This window comes from Anabrus simplex, chromosome 2 (genome assembly GCF_040414725.1).
Source record: "Anabrus simplex isolate iqAnaSimp1 chromosome 2, ASM4041472v1, whole genome shotgun sequence".
Lineage (NCBI taxonomy): Eukaryota > Metazoa > Arthropoda > Insecta > Orthoptera > Tettigoniidae > Anabrus > Anabrus simplex.
This window is the reverse complement of record NC_090266.1, coordinates 15,580,742-15,592,794: the sequence shown is the minus strand read 5'-3', so window position 1 is coordinate 15,592,794 and position 12,053 is coordinate 15,580,742. Positions and strand designations below refer to the sequence as shown.

The 12,053-nt window shown below is 42.0% G+C and overlaps 1 protein-coding gene across 1 annotated transcript in view; it reads right to left on the bottom strand.

Annotated features, from left to right (window-relative positions):
- The window catches only part of LOC136864955 (E3 ubiquitin-protein ligase AMFR), a 549,886-nt gene that overhangs the window by 260,639 nt on the left and 277,194 nt on the right, over positions 1-12,053 (bottom strand). Inside the window, exon 5 of the mRNA XM_068226459.1 lies at positions 1,823-1,933. Coding sequence (XP_068082560.1) covers positions 1,823-1,933 — 111 coding nt within the window. The remainder of the gene's footprint in view (positions 1-1,822; positions 1,934-12,053) is intronic.

Here is a 12,053-nt window from a genome sequence, read left to right as displayed (position 1 = left end):
CTAAAGGGGGTCCAAAATCCAAGTTATCGGTCCCTCATAACGGTACTGATCGCTAGGCAAGTAGAACCATGGTATTTATCCTGTTGCGGTACTAATCAAAAGTAGCAGAGACTTGCGGTATTCCACACAATGTACTACTCAGAGGTTATGAAATTCGACACATAATACAGACCTATGGTTTTTCTCACTTTGCGGTGCCATTTACAGGCAACGCAAATCTACTGTGTTCATCACATAAGAGTACTAACCACAGGGACCTGCACTATCCCGTGGTGTACTAATCGTAGGCAAGGCAGAACCATGGTAGCTATCATCCCATGGTCCGGCTCATATGGTGGTACTAATCATAGGTACTGCAAAAGCCGACCCCACGGTGCTCCTGTATGCTACTAATCACAAACCTATTTGGTACCTAATATAGTGGTACTACGCGCAAGTAAAAGCGACCCATGATGTTCTCCGCGTGGTGGTACTAATCACAAGTAGTTTCATGGTTCCAAGACAATCATCCCTTGGTCGCCCCTTTTAGTCACCTCTTATGACAGGCAGGGGATACCGTGGGTGTATTCTTTGTCGGTGTCCCCCACCCACAGGGAGTTGTGTGTTTGGTCCGCGAGAGGTATTTTATTTCCCTCAAGTCCGCTGGCAAGCCGGTTAGGACCCCCCCCCCCTATTCGCCACCTGGGACGTGCCACGTGGGAGTATCACCTCTCCCCTTGCTACGCCGGCGTAGCAGGTTCATGGACTTAGTAATGTTGTCCTCGGGTTTCCTTTACTTCGGCTGTGCATTCATGACGTGTAGAAGTCACCTTCAGCAGTATAAATTACGATTTAAAACCTGTGATTAAAATAGACCCACTTCCAAACACAAACGACGTACGAACAATAGAGTAGCTGGCGGGAAGAACGGCGTGACTCACGCTATTTAAAACAGACTTTCGTACACCGCTAGGCAGTAGAGTAGTGTGAATGATACCTTCTCTCCTTTCTGACTCAAGTTGAACGTGGTAACATGTGGTAATAACATGGCCGTGGACTAAAGTTGAGTACGGCAACTGAGCGAAACAAATCCCCAACTTCAGACAATGTTCAGTCAGAGGTTTAGTTTTGCACATACAGTAGCAATAAACAGATGAGTTTATTGTTGGAGTTGCATTATCTATTTTTTGTCAATGAATAAACAGAAAATGAAGCCATTCTTTGACCTCATATTTCAGAACTTAACATGAATGATTCACTTAAAAGTTTGCAGTATTCTTCACATGCAGTTGTTCTCGTGGATGGACCAAGAAGCTCATATTTAATTAAAACTGAAAGGGATCATAGGTGAAAAAAAAACACAAACATTTTTATAATTTACAAAATAAAATTTCAATTTTTCTGAAATCGGTATAAATGTATCTGTTAATCTCACAGTGGTTCACCCTCTAGAAAAAATCAACTGCTTTTAACAGGAGTGGAAAGCTTGCCCATCTTTGCTTATTTTTGTGGATGTTGTGATTTTTCAAAAAACATAGGATTAGAGTCTTGAAAAATTGATAATTAATCGCATCACAAAAATAATAATTTTATCACAGTATGAAATGCTCAATAACAATTTATATATAAGGCAAACTTCAAGAACATCCTTCTGTATAAGAAGATTTGGAAGCATATGAAACCCCACACATCATTAGCATAATACAAAGGAAGCACTAAATCTCCTAGAAACTACAGTGCCACTCTTTAAAGTACACCTGTAGAAATACTATATTAATACAAATTTGAGAAGCAACTACTCTAATTCAATAGTATTTCAAATTCATTAAAATTAATGACTTACTTGTGGAAAAGATGTGTACAAGGCAACTTCCGAGCAGACTCCATTTTTTCCCAACAGATGGCACAATTATCTGAATTTTCAGCCAATTCTTCTGGTGAAGCCATTGGATAACTGAAAGAAACATTTGCATGTTACACAGTATATTGCTTCCCCTGATTTAGTCAAGAAATGAATGTCTAATTGGTGGAAACCCCACATTAATAAACTTCTATACATTATGGTAACAGCTATTGTACAACTGCAACCTCATCTCCACTTTCATTAAGTGGAACAAGACATCCACAATTTTCTTCTCTGAATAAACATCTTCTATACAAGACACTAATTTGTAAAAAACAAATCACCCACAATAAAGGAGCTGTAATGTTGCTGCAAAACTCGGGATGCAGTAACATCTCGAGCACAGTCAAACAATTAGTTGAACAGCTCCGCCACCAGAAATAATGAATGTGCTGCGAACTGTGGCCTCACAGAGGAATGCTACTTCTGGTTGTAAAAAGCTCACTGACCACTCAGCATGCCTCTACAATGCAATCAAAGATATTTCCCACAGTTATCAGAATCTGATAGGGGGCACATTACACTGAAATGGATGAGGATAGAAGATTGTATCCACGAATTGCCACTCAGTGAGGCCTTTTTGATCAGACCGCTAGGACGTGCAGGGACCAGTGTATGCGTGAGGACACACACACACATGGATGCTGCGCTCAGGCCGCCCTCAACTGACTACTAGGAAAGGATATCATCCTTACAGGCCTCTGTGTCTGCCTGAACCATTTCGAGGTGCTTCGCTAAAGAAAATTAAGACTCGTGGCGCCCATTACACGTCCTCCCATTGATACCAAGCTACTATTTTGTCTGTTTACAGTGGTGTTCAGAACATCAAATCAGTTCACTGTGTTCTGACAACTGCTGGCAAGTCAGTCATGAGGGACAGCAATATGTGCAGGACATCCTGTGGCTTCATGACAGGGCTTTGCAGAGTTTTCCAGTAGGATAATGCTCAGATGCACCGAATAAGGGTATCATCCGAATGCACTTCACAATAATGCCACACTTCCGTGACCTGTCTGATCACCAGATTTACCACCCATGTAACAAGTCTGCGACAACTTAGGGAGCAAACTTCACCGGCCTGGGAGTTTCCACGATCCAGGAACCTAGTTAAAGTAAATATGGACAGATATGGTGCAAGATACCATTTCAAACCCGTATATCTGCTTTCCCGCTTGTATCGCAACTTGCGCACAAGGCGGAGATGGATCCACAGAGTTATAGAGTCTCACTTCAACCCTTCAGTTTTCCACAATAAATTATCCTTTTGCTCTAATACTGTAATCACCTACTTACATCAACATTACAATCACCCACATTAAGTTTCACAAGATCCTGACAATTCCTTGGTGCACAATTTATTTTTTATTTTTTTTTGCAAATGAGAGTACATCGAGATAAAAATACACAAATATGTTCTGCTATTCAACAATAATGAAAATATACCTAAATGATTTCATTTAGGTGTAATTCATAATGTATTGTATCATATTTCCTTTTGTAAAAAAGACTTTAGAGAAGAATTTCTAATCTTAAAAGTTACATCATTTGAGAACATGTATGAGAACTGTGTGAACTGCATAGAAAACTATCCCAACATCTGTATTTACAATATCACCAATTAATGGACTGTCCAATCAGTTTTACTATTCAATTTAATACATCAACAAGTGAATACAAAAAAGTTATTTCAGAGCAACATTTGAGTAGACCAGAAAGGGTCAGCTGGTATCATTAACACAGGAGGACACATGACGAGCACTGGAGAGAGACTCTTCAGTCTGCCAAAACTAACTTATGAACTACCTGAAAGAGAAAACAGTATTACACCTGAAAAAGGAACAACTTAATAAAAATTAAAATGTCAGTTAGTTTCAGCAGACTGAAGAGCAAATAATATGGTTATGTACATCACTGAGCAATTAGTGTTTATATCATAACTCAAGAATACAAACCTCTACTTTACCCTTACACAAAACAAACCAACAACACGCATATTTTCAACCAAGGAAAGGGCACGAAGATTGGAGCGTCTGAAGAAGTACTGGGAGGACCGCAAAGCCCGAACAATCCCTTCAAAGAGACCTGAACGATGGATTGACTAAAGTGATCCTATGCGGTCATAAAAGAATAAGAATAAGAAATCATATGATGCATATACGGAAGTATTGCAAACAATTTCCATAAAGTTCTATGCAATCAGAACCATATCTCAGCGGTTCGTAGCAGGATCCATCTTAAACAGAAAAAAGGCAATATAGAAAGAGTCTTAACTGACGAAAATTTGAAGATATCCGAGCCAGACTTCAGCCTTTATAAACTGCGTAGCCATTCAGGGCGGTGGTATCTCGCCCACCTCAGTGGTGAGGGCCCTTAAAATTCTGAAATTTCTTCCCTATAACGTTCCTACAGTGCAAATGTTAAACGTTTGAGTTCGTGTCACTCATGTCAATGTCTGCTGCAAGGTCTTGTTTGGTTTCACATCAGTGGGTACAATACTTTTCAGAACACTGGAAATCCCCAAGTGAGATATGAGGTACCTTTTCATGGCACAAAAGTACAGTTAGCTACTCGATGAAGACTAATGAGACCCATATTTCTTTATGAAACACTGACCCCTGAACAACACTTAGACACTACTGTGCATCCCTTCCGTATTTAACATGTTGACTTAATATGAGGGAGACTACACCTACTTTCAGCAACAAGGTGGTCCTACAGTTCATGGCTGCAATTAGAAATGCTACTGGCTTCATTCACGGACACTTCCTTCCTCCGTGACCTACCTTGGTCTGCACAATCAGCCATGACTTCTTAACACTACACTTCACACACACTTTGAACTGAGGCACTTGTACCTTTCAACTGACATTGACAACTCCAAAACACCAATATAAATGGTCCGTTATTGGACATTATAAATTTTCCAGCTAACTCATTCCTGGTTGCTGGTTCCAAAACATCCGGACAACAATGAAGCCATCTGCTATGTTACTGCCACAACAGTCCAATCCCAACCCCACTATGCATTCATAAAATGTAGTTATGAATGCTTAAAGACATGGCCAATTTTCTTTATTATTTCGTTTTAGCAGAAAAGTGAACGAGACAAAATCAATATAGAACTTGATTACAGCCCTCGGAAGGCAAAGACAAACCAAATGACAGAAGAAAGTCCAAAATCAGTAGAGCAACCTATCATCAGTGAAACAAAAGCTACCATCCACGACTCAAACATAGAATATGTAGCACAAAAATTCGAACACCATTGCAATAAAAATGGTGAACAAGATGAACATAACAGTTACAAAGAAATAAATGACAGAAGAAGAAGTAAGCACTACCAAAGGTCATGATAGGAACCTCTATGGACAACACGATTCAAGCAGCAGAAAGGAATGCATGGCTGAACTTGGGTAAACTATCCAAAAGCACCACAACAGAAAGCGTCAAAAACTTCCTTAACAGAAAGGAATAGAAGAAAATATAATATGTGAGGAATTAAATTCACCGGGTACTTATTGTTGAATGCCATGTGTCTGTTTTTCCGTCAGAGGTCAACACAATCAGACTGCTACAGCCCCAGTGGAAGGGGGGACAGAGTCACGCGCCTCACCGGCGTCAGTGAGTTCCGAGACTGTGACTAGCGTGGGTAACGGTATTCTGTTTGGTGCACTACATCATGGACCACCGCGTCCTAATGCATATTTTGTACAGTGTAAATAGTTTTTGTGAATAAATTAAGTATGTAATGTACATTATGTTGGCCTTCCCTTTGCACTTAATGATGAAGTACATTTCGTGGACTGTGGGAAGAGCTACGCCTCGTTCAACATGAGTAAACAACTCAAAAACGAGACCGAACAATTTGGACCTCCAGTGCCCGATGTGATTCAGTGACGATATTACATCTCATAATCTGCGCATTTAGGCCCATTAGTGATTACAGTTTATTGACAAGTGTTTACATTTGTGTAAAGTACGAATGTGTTTGTTTTATCGCCAAACTTACAACCACCCACATGCTAAGTACTGCGCAGTAAGGTACAAATGAGCGACTTCAACTAAAGTACCGTGTATGTGATTCACAACCATTTTCTAAATGAAACACTGTGACTTGTGATGTGATTAACTGAGTTCTAATACAGTTCTCATTCATTTTAAACTTCGAGATTGAAGCGTGTGTTGCCACCATCTTGCGCGGACGAATACAGTCTTGCCAACCCAATTGGTGGAGATTCCAAGGAGTAGTAATCCAGATCCGTAGCAGTAGTTCCAGAAGTGACCACCAGAATGCAGCCCAGCCGCGCAGTGCTCTTTGGTTTCCAGCCCTGCTGTGGAAGGATACATCCTCCTGATCTGTAAGTAGTCTGGCATTCCCAGTCCTTTATAACATATCCATTATTTCTTATTATCCTTCACCATGGATCCTGTCCAGCAAAAAGGTCTCAAAGAAGAGAGCAGTTATTAAGTCTCGTATAAAGTGTATAGCTAGTTTTGTCAGTACATTTAATGAAGGCTCAAATCTGAATGGTATTTGAGTTAGGCAAAGGCTGTATGTTCAAGTAAGCAGGAATACAACAATGTTCAAACCCAGTTAGAAATTAACGATACCGAAGAAGTTCATGATGCAGATAGGGAATCCATTGAAGAACTCATCCTAGAAATAGAATCTAAGATGGAAACTCTGTTGAATGCAAATTCAAGTGCAACTTCCCCCCCGCAACATCTAGTTCTTCAAATACCAGTAGCATGCATGAAATAAGACTCCCTACTATTTCACTGCCAAAATTTACGGGGATTATTTCTCAATTTATTCACTTTCGAGATACATTCCAGAGCCTGGTAATTAATAATCATGCCTTAACAGACATACAGAGGTACTATTACCTACTGTCATGCTTATCGGGAGAACCTCGCAAATTAATTGAAAGCTTGCCTGTCACTGAAAGCAATTTCAAGGTAGCTTGGGAATTAATCTTTCAGAGATATAATAACCTCAAATTGATTGTAGACCTACACATTAAGCAACTGCTAGATCTTCCGTCAGTTAAAATGGAATCAGCTAAGGATTTACGAGTGTTGCTAAATCAACTGCTGAGCAACCTGAGCGCTATCGAAGTAATGGAGATAGATGTGCCTCTGCATGAAATTCTGCTATCTCGCTTAGTACTATATTGAATCAGCCTTGGTCTAAGAAAAGAGTGGGAAGTTAAATCCTCAGATAAGAAGTTCCCTCGCTTGAAGGATTTAGTAGCTTCTTGGAGAATAGTTGTCAAACTCTGGAGCTAATCAGCCCCGAAAAACACCAAAGCGACAAGCAACAGGTCGTATCCAAACATGGTGGTGATAAGAGCAGTAAGAAGTCCTTTGTCACAACAGCTACTCATTGTGAGTTTTGTACGGCTTCTCACACCCTAACAAAATGCCATAGGTTTCGTGAAGCCAGCACTGGAAATAGAATAGATTTCACCAAGAAGCATAAACTTTGTTTTAAGTGTCTGGGTGCTAATCACACTTTAAAGGAGTGAAGTTCAGGAAATTGTCGAATCTGCAATAATAGACATCATACTCCGTTGCACAAGGAGCAGAGTACTTCCTACAATGCTTCTACTACATCAGAAACCAACCAGACTCGGCAGAAAACTTACTGCTGTGAAGAGCAACTATACTCATGTAGAAGTTCTATTGTCAACAGCTCTCGTGGTGGTTACAGACAAATGTGGGAATGCACATAAGTGTCGAGCGCTACTTCGTCTCAAATGCATTTCACGTCCAGGCATTTGGAAGATCGCTTAGGGATTGAATTGAGTCGGCACTCAATGACTATAAGGGGAATTAGCGATACTAAGGCAACTAAATCATCACATATTTGTCAAATCCAAGTTACATCTAGGGTCACAGACTACACTACCCCTATTGTTTGTGCTGTACTTCCTCGCATAACTGGTCAGCTCCCTATAGTACAGCTTGACACGTCTGACTGGCAGCTACCACAGGACATTCCCTTGGCGGATCCTCAATTTAGTACACCAGGTGAAGTTGATTTACTACTGGGGGCTTCTGTGTTTTTTGACATACTGCGTCGTGGTCAACTCACGAGAGAAAATCATCTTGTACTACAGGACACTGAATTTGGCTGGATCTTATCAGGCAAGATACCACCACACTCTCTAAAGTCTATCAGCAAGAAAGTAATGTCTTGTCCTGTGCGCAGCAATGAACTGCATATACAGATCGAATGGTTTTGGCAACAAGAGAAAGTAAAGATGTCTCCCCCGCGTTCTAAGGAAGAAAGTCAGTGCGAAGAACACTTTGTGAACAACACTACTAGGGATAGCACCGGAAGATATGTTGTAAGACTGCCTACTAAACCACACCATGAGGAACTTGGGGATTCATTTAAATACCCCACTCGCTGTCTCAGTCAAATTGAACGGCAGTTACATCGCCAACCAGACTTGAAGAAGGACTATGTTGAGTTCATGACAGAATATGCTGATCTTCATCACATGGAACTTGTGACAACACAAACTAATAAGCCAACATATTACCTGCCGCATCATTCTGTAATTAAGCAGTCCAGCACTACCACTAAGGTCAGAGTCGTCTTCAACGCCTCTGCTAAAACTACTAGTAACTACTCACTGAACGATATCTTGATGGTTGGACCTACGGTGCAAGAAGACTTGTATTCTATCATCTTGAGATTTAGAACACACAAGTATGCTTTCACTGCAGATGTTACAAAAATGTTCAGGCAAATTCTAGTTCATCCTGATGACCAAGATCTGCAACGTATTGTATAGCGTTCATCTCCGAATGAACCTATCCAGATTTATAGACTTTCCACTGTAACTTATGGTACCTCAGCAGCGCCTTTTTTAGCCATGAGATGCCTGGTACAACTGGCTAACGATGGTGCACTGCAGTACCCAAGAGCATCGGAGAAACTACGAAGAGACTTCTATGTTGATGATGTTCTGAGTGGAGCAGATACCATTGGAGATGCACTCAGTCTGCAACAGCAGCTGATCGAGCTACTCAGTAGCGCAGGCTTCCCTCTTCGTAAATGGTGTGCTAACCATCCCACTCTTTCAGAGCACATACCTCTTGAGCACCAAGAATCACAACTGCCCTGGAGTCTGGATGACAAGGAAGAGGGTACCATTAAGGCCTTGGGACTACTGTGGCATCCTCTAAACGACATCTTCCAGTTTGTAGCTACCATTCACACCCAAAAGACCATAACCTGAACAAAACGTAGTGTGTTATCCTGCATTTCATCCATTTTTGATCCTTTGGGACTCTTAGGTCCAGTAATAATAAAATGTAAAATTTTCTTGCAACACTTATGGCAGGCAAAAGTGGACTGGGATCAGAGTTTGCCTCCTTCACTACTTGGGAACAGTTCTATGCATATTTGCCATTACTCAACGACATTCACATCCCTCGAAGAGTGACAGGAGATGGAGAAATTAAACAATATGAGTTACACGGATTCTCTGATGCTTCAGAAAGGGCCTTTGGAGCATCTGTTTACCTACGGAGTATAGATGTCAAGGATAATGTAACAGTAGTGCTGTTAAGCTCCAAATCCAGAGTAGCACCACTGAAACAGATTTGAACTATGTGGTGCATTACGCCTTGTAAAATTAATGGATAAGGTTAAAACTGCACTTAACCAAAAAATTGAACAAAACTACTATTGGACTGATTCTACTATAGTACTAGCTTGGCTTGCAGGAGAGCCCGCACCTTGGAAAACGTTTGTTGGTAACCGAGTGTCTGAGATACAACAACTTTCATCTGTAGAACAATGGAACCATGTGACGTCACAGGACAATCCTGCTGACATCATTTCGAGAGGGATTGAACCACCTTCTCCAAGACAATCTGTTATGGTGGACGGGACCATTTTGGCTCTACCAGCCACCGTCAACCTGGCCTGTCAGCGACACGAAGAAAACTTCCGAACTCACTGATATACCAGAGCAATGGAAACCAGCTGTTTGCTTACTTGTTGTCAGTCATTTCCTTGAAGATTTAGTCCAATGCTTTTCTTCTTGGTCACAGCTGGTGAGAGTCATGGCCTTCATGCTGAGATACATGAACAACCTCAGGCTTGCTGCTTCAAGGAGACAGGTGGGAAGTCGACTGTAGTAGAACTTCAAGAGGCATCGCACAGGATCATTCGTACTGCCCAAGAACGAGAATATGGTAAGGAGCTTCAAGATCTGCGACTTGGCAGACCGATTGCAAAGGACAGCAAGTTGAAGTCTCTTCATCCCTTTGTAGATGCAAACCAGATGCTTAGGGTGGGCAGCAGGTTGGAACGATCTCAAGCTCCGTACAGCCAGAAACATCCCATCATCCTGCCACCTAATCATCATGTGACCAGGTTGTTAGTAATGTGCGAGCACATGCGACTTCTGCATGCTGGACCCCAACTTTTGCTTGCAACCATTAGACAACGATATTGGATACCTAGTGGTAAGTCTGTCATTAGGCACATAACACACAAGTGTCTCCCTTGCTACAAGTTGAAGGCAAGTACATCAACTCAAAACATGGGCCAGCTCCCACACCACAGGGTAGAACCCAACAGACCATTTTTGAACTGCGGAGTTGACTATGGGGGTTTACATTAAGCAAGGGACCCGTAAGAGCAAAACAAAGCTAAAATGTTATATTGCTCTATTCATCCTGCATGGCTACCAAGGCACTCCATCTTGAACTTGTCTCTGACCTGTCTACTGATGCGTTCCTAGCTGCTCTGCGTAGATTTACATCGCGTCGGGGTATCTGCCAGAATATCTACAGCGACAATGCAAGTACATTCGTGGGAGCAAGAAACAAGCTACGGGAGCTTCACACCCTTTTCAGATCTCAAGTACATCAGAGGAAGGTGGATGACTTTGCATCTCAATGTGGAATACAGTGGCGTTTTATTCCACCGCATGCCATTCATTTTGGTGGGCTGTGGGAGGCTGGCATAAAGTCTACTAAGTCCCATTTGAAGAAGGTTGCAGAAAATCTTGTACTGACTTTTGAAGAAATGTCCACGTTGTTAGTCCAGATTGAGGCATGCCTGAATTCGAGACCAATAACCAAATTGTCTGATAATCCTGATGACTATTCATTCCTGACTCCCGGTCACTTCCTGATTGGAGAACCTCTCACAACCATCCCAGAGCCAATTTACTTACAGTTTCACGTTCTCGTCTGCTTGTCTGTCCAGATGGCAACTACTTCAGCGTTGCAGGCAGTACTTCTGGAAGCGGTGGTCAAGGGAATATCTATGTCAACTCCTGCAGCGGACTAAGTGGTCAGCAGGAAGGGTCAACCTTCAACCCGGAACTCTGGTTCTTCTCAAGGAAGACAACTTGCCACCTCTCGTGTGGCAGACAGGGATCATGATGGATACGCACACAGGTGCTGATGGCTTTGTGCGAGTTGCAACTATTTGCACTCCCAAGGGGACCTTCAAACGCCCAGTTGCAAAACTTTGTGTCTTCCCAGAAGAGGTTGAAACTGTACATAGTGAAAAAGTGTAATTAGTAAAAAGGTGTAATCTTTCATGTGCTAAACCTTTCATATTTTTTCATTTGACTTTTTCAGTGTGAGTGCTAATTTTTATTGTTCTTAATAATATTTATGCCTGTAATTTTTTTTTTTTTTTTTTGCTAGGGGCTTTACGTCGCACCGACTCAGATAGGTCTTATGGAGACGATGTGATAGGAAAGGCCTAGGAGTTGGAAGAAACCGGCCGTGGCCTTAATTAAGGTACAGCCCCAGCATTTGCCTGGTGTGAAAATGGGAAACCACGGAAAACCATCTTCAGGGCTGCCGATAGTGGGATTCGAACCTACTATCTCCCAGATGCAAGCTCACTGCCGCGCGCCTCTACGCGCACGGCCAACTCGCCCGGTGCCTGTAATTTACACTGACTGACAGAGCAAATGCAACACCAAGAAGGAGTGGTCAGAACTTTATGCCAATTGCAGGGTAGACTTACGCCACTGAGGTATGCTCATGATGTGAAATGCGCCGCTGTGCTGCGCACGTAGCAAACGATAAATGGGACAGGGCGTTGGCGAATGGCCCACTTCGTACCGTGATTTCTCAGCCGACAGTCATTGTAGAACGTGTTGTCGTGTGCCACAGGACACGT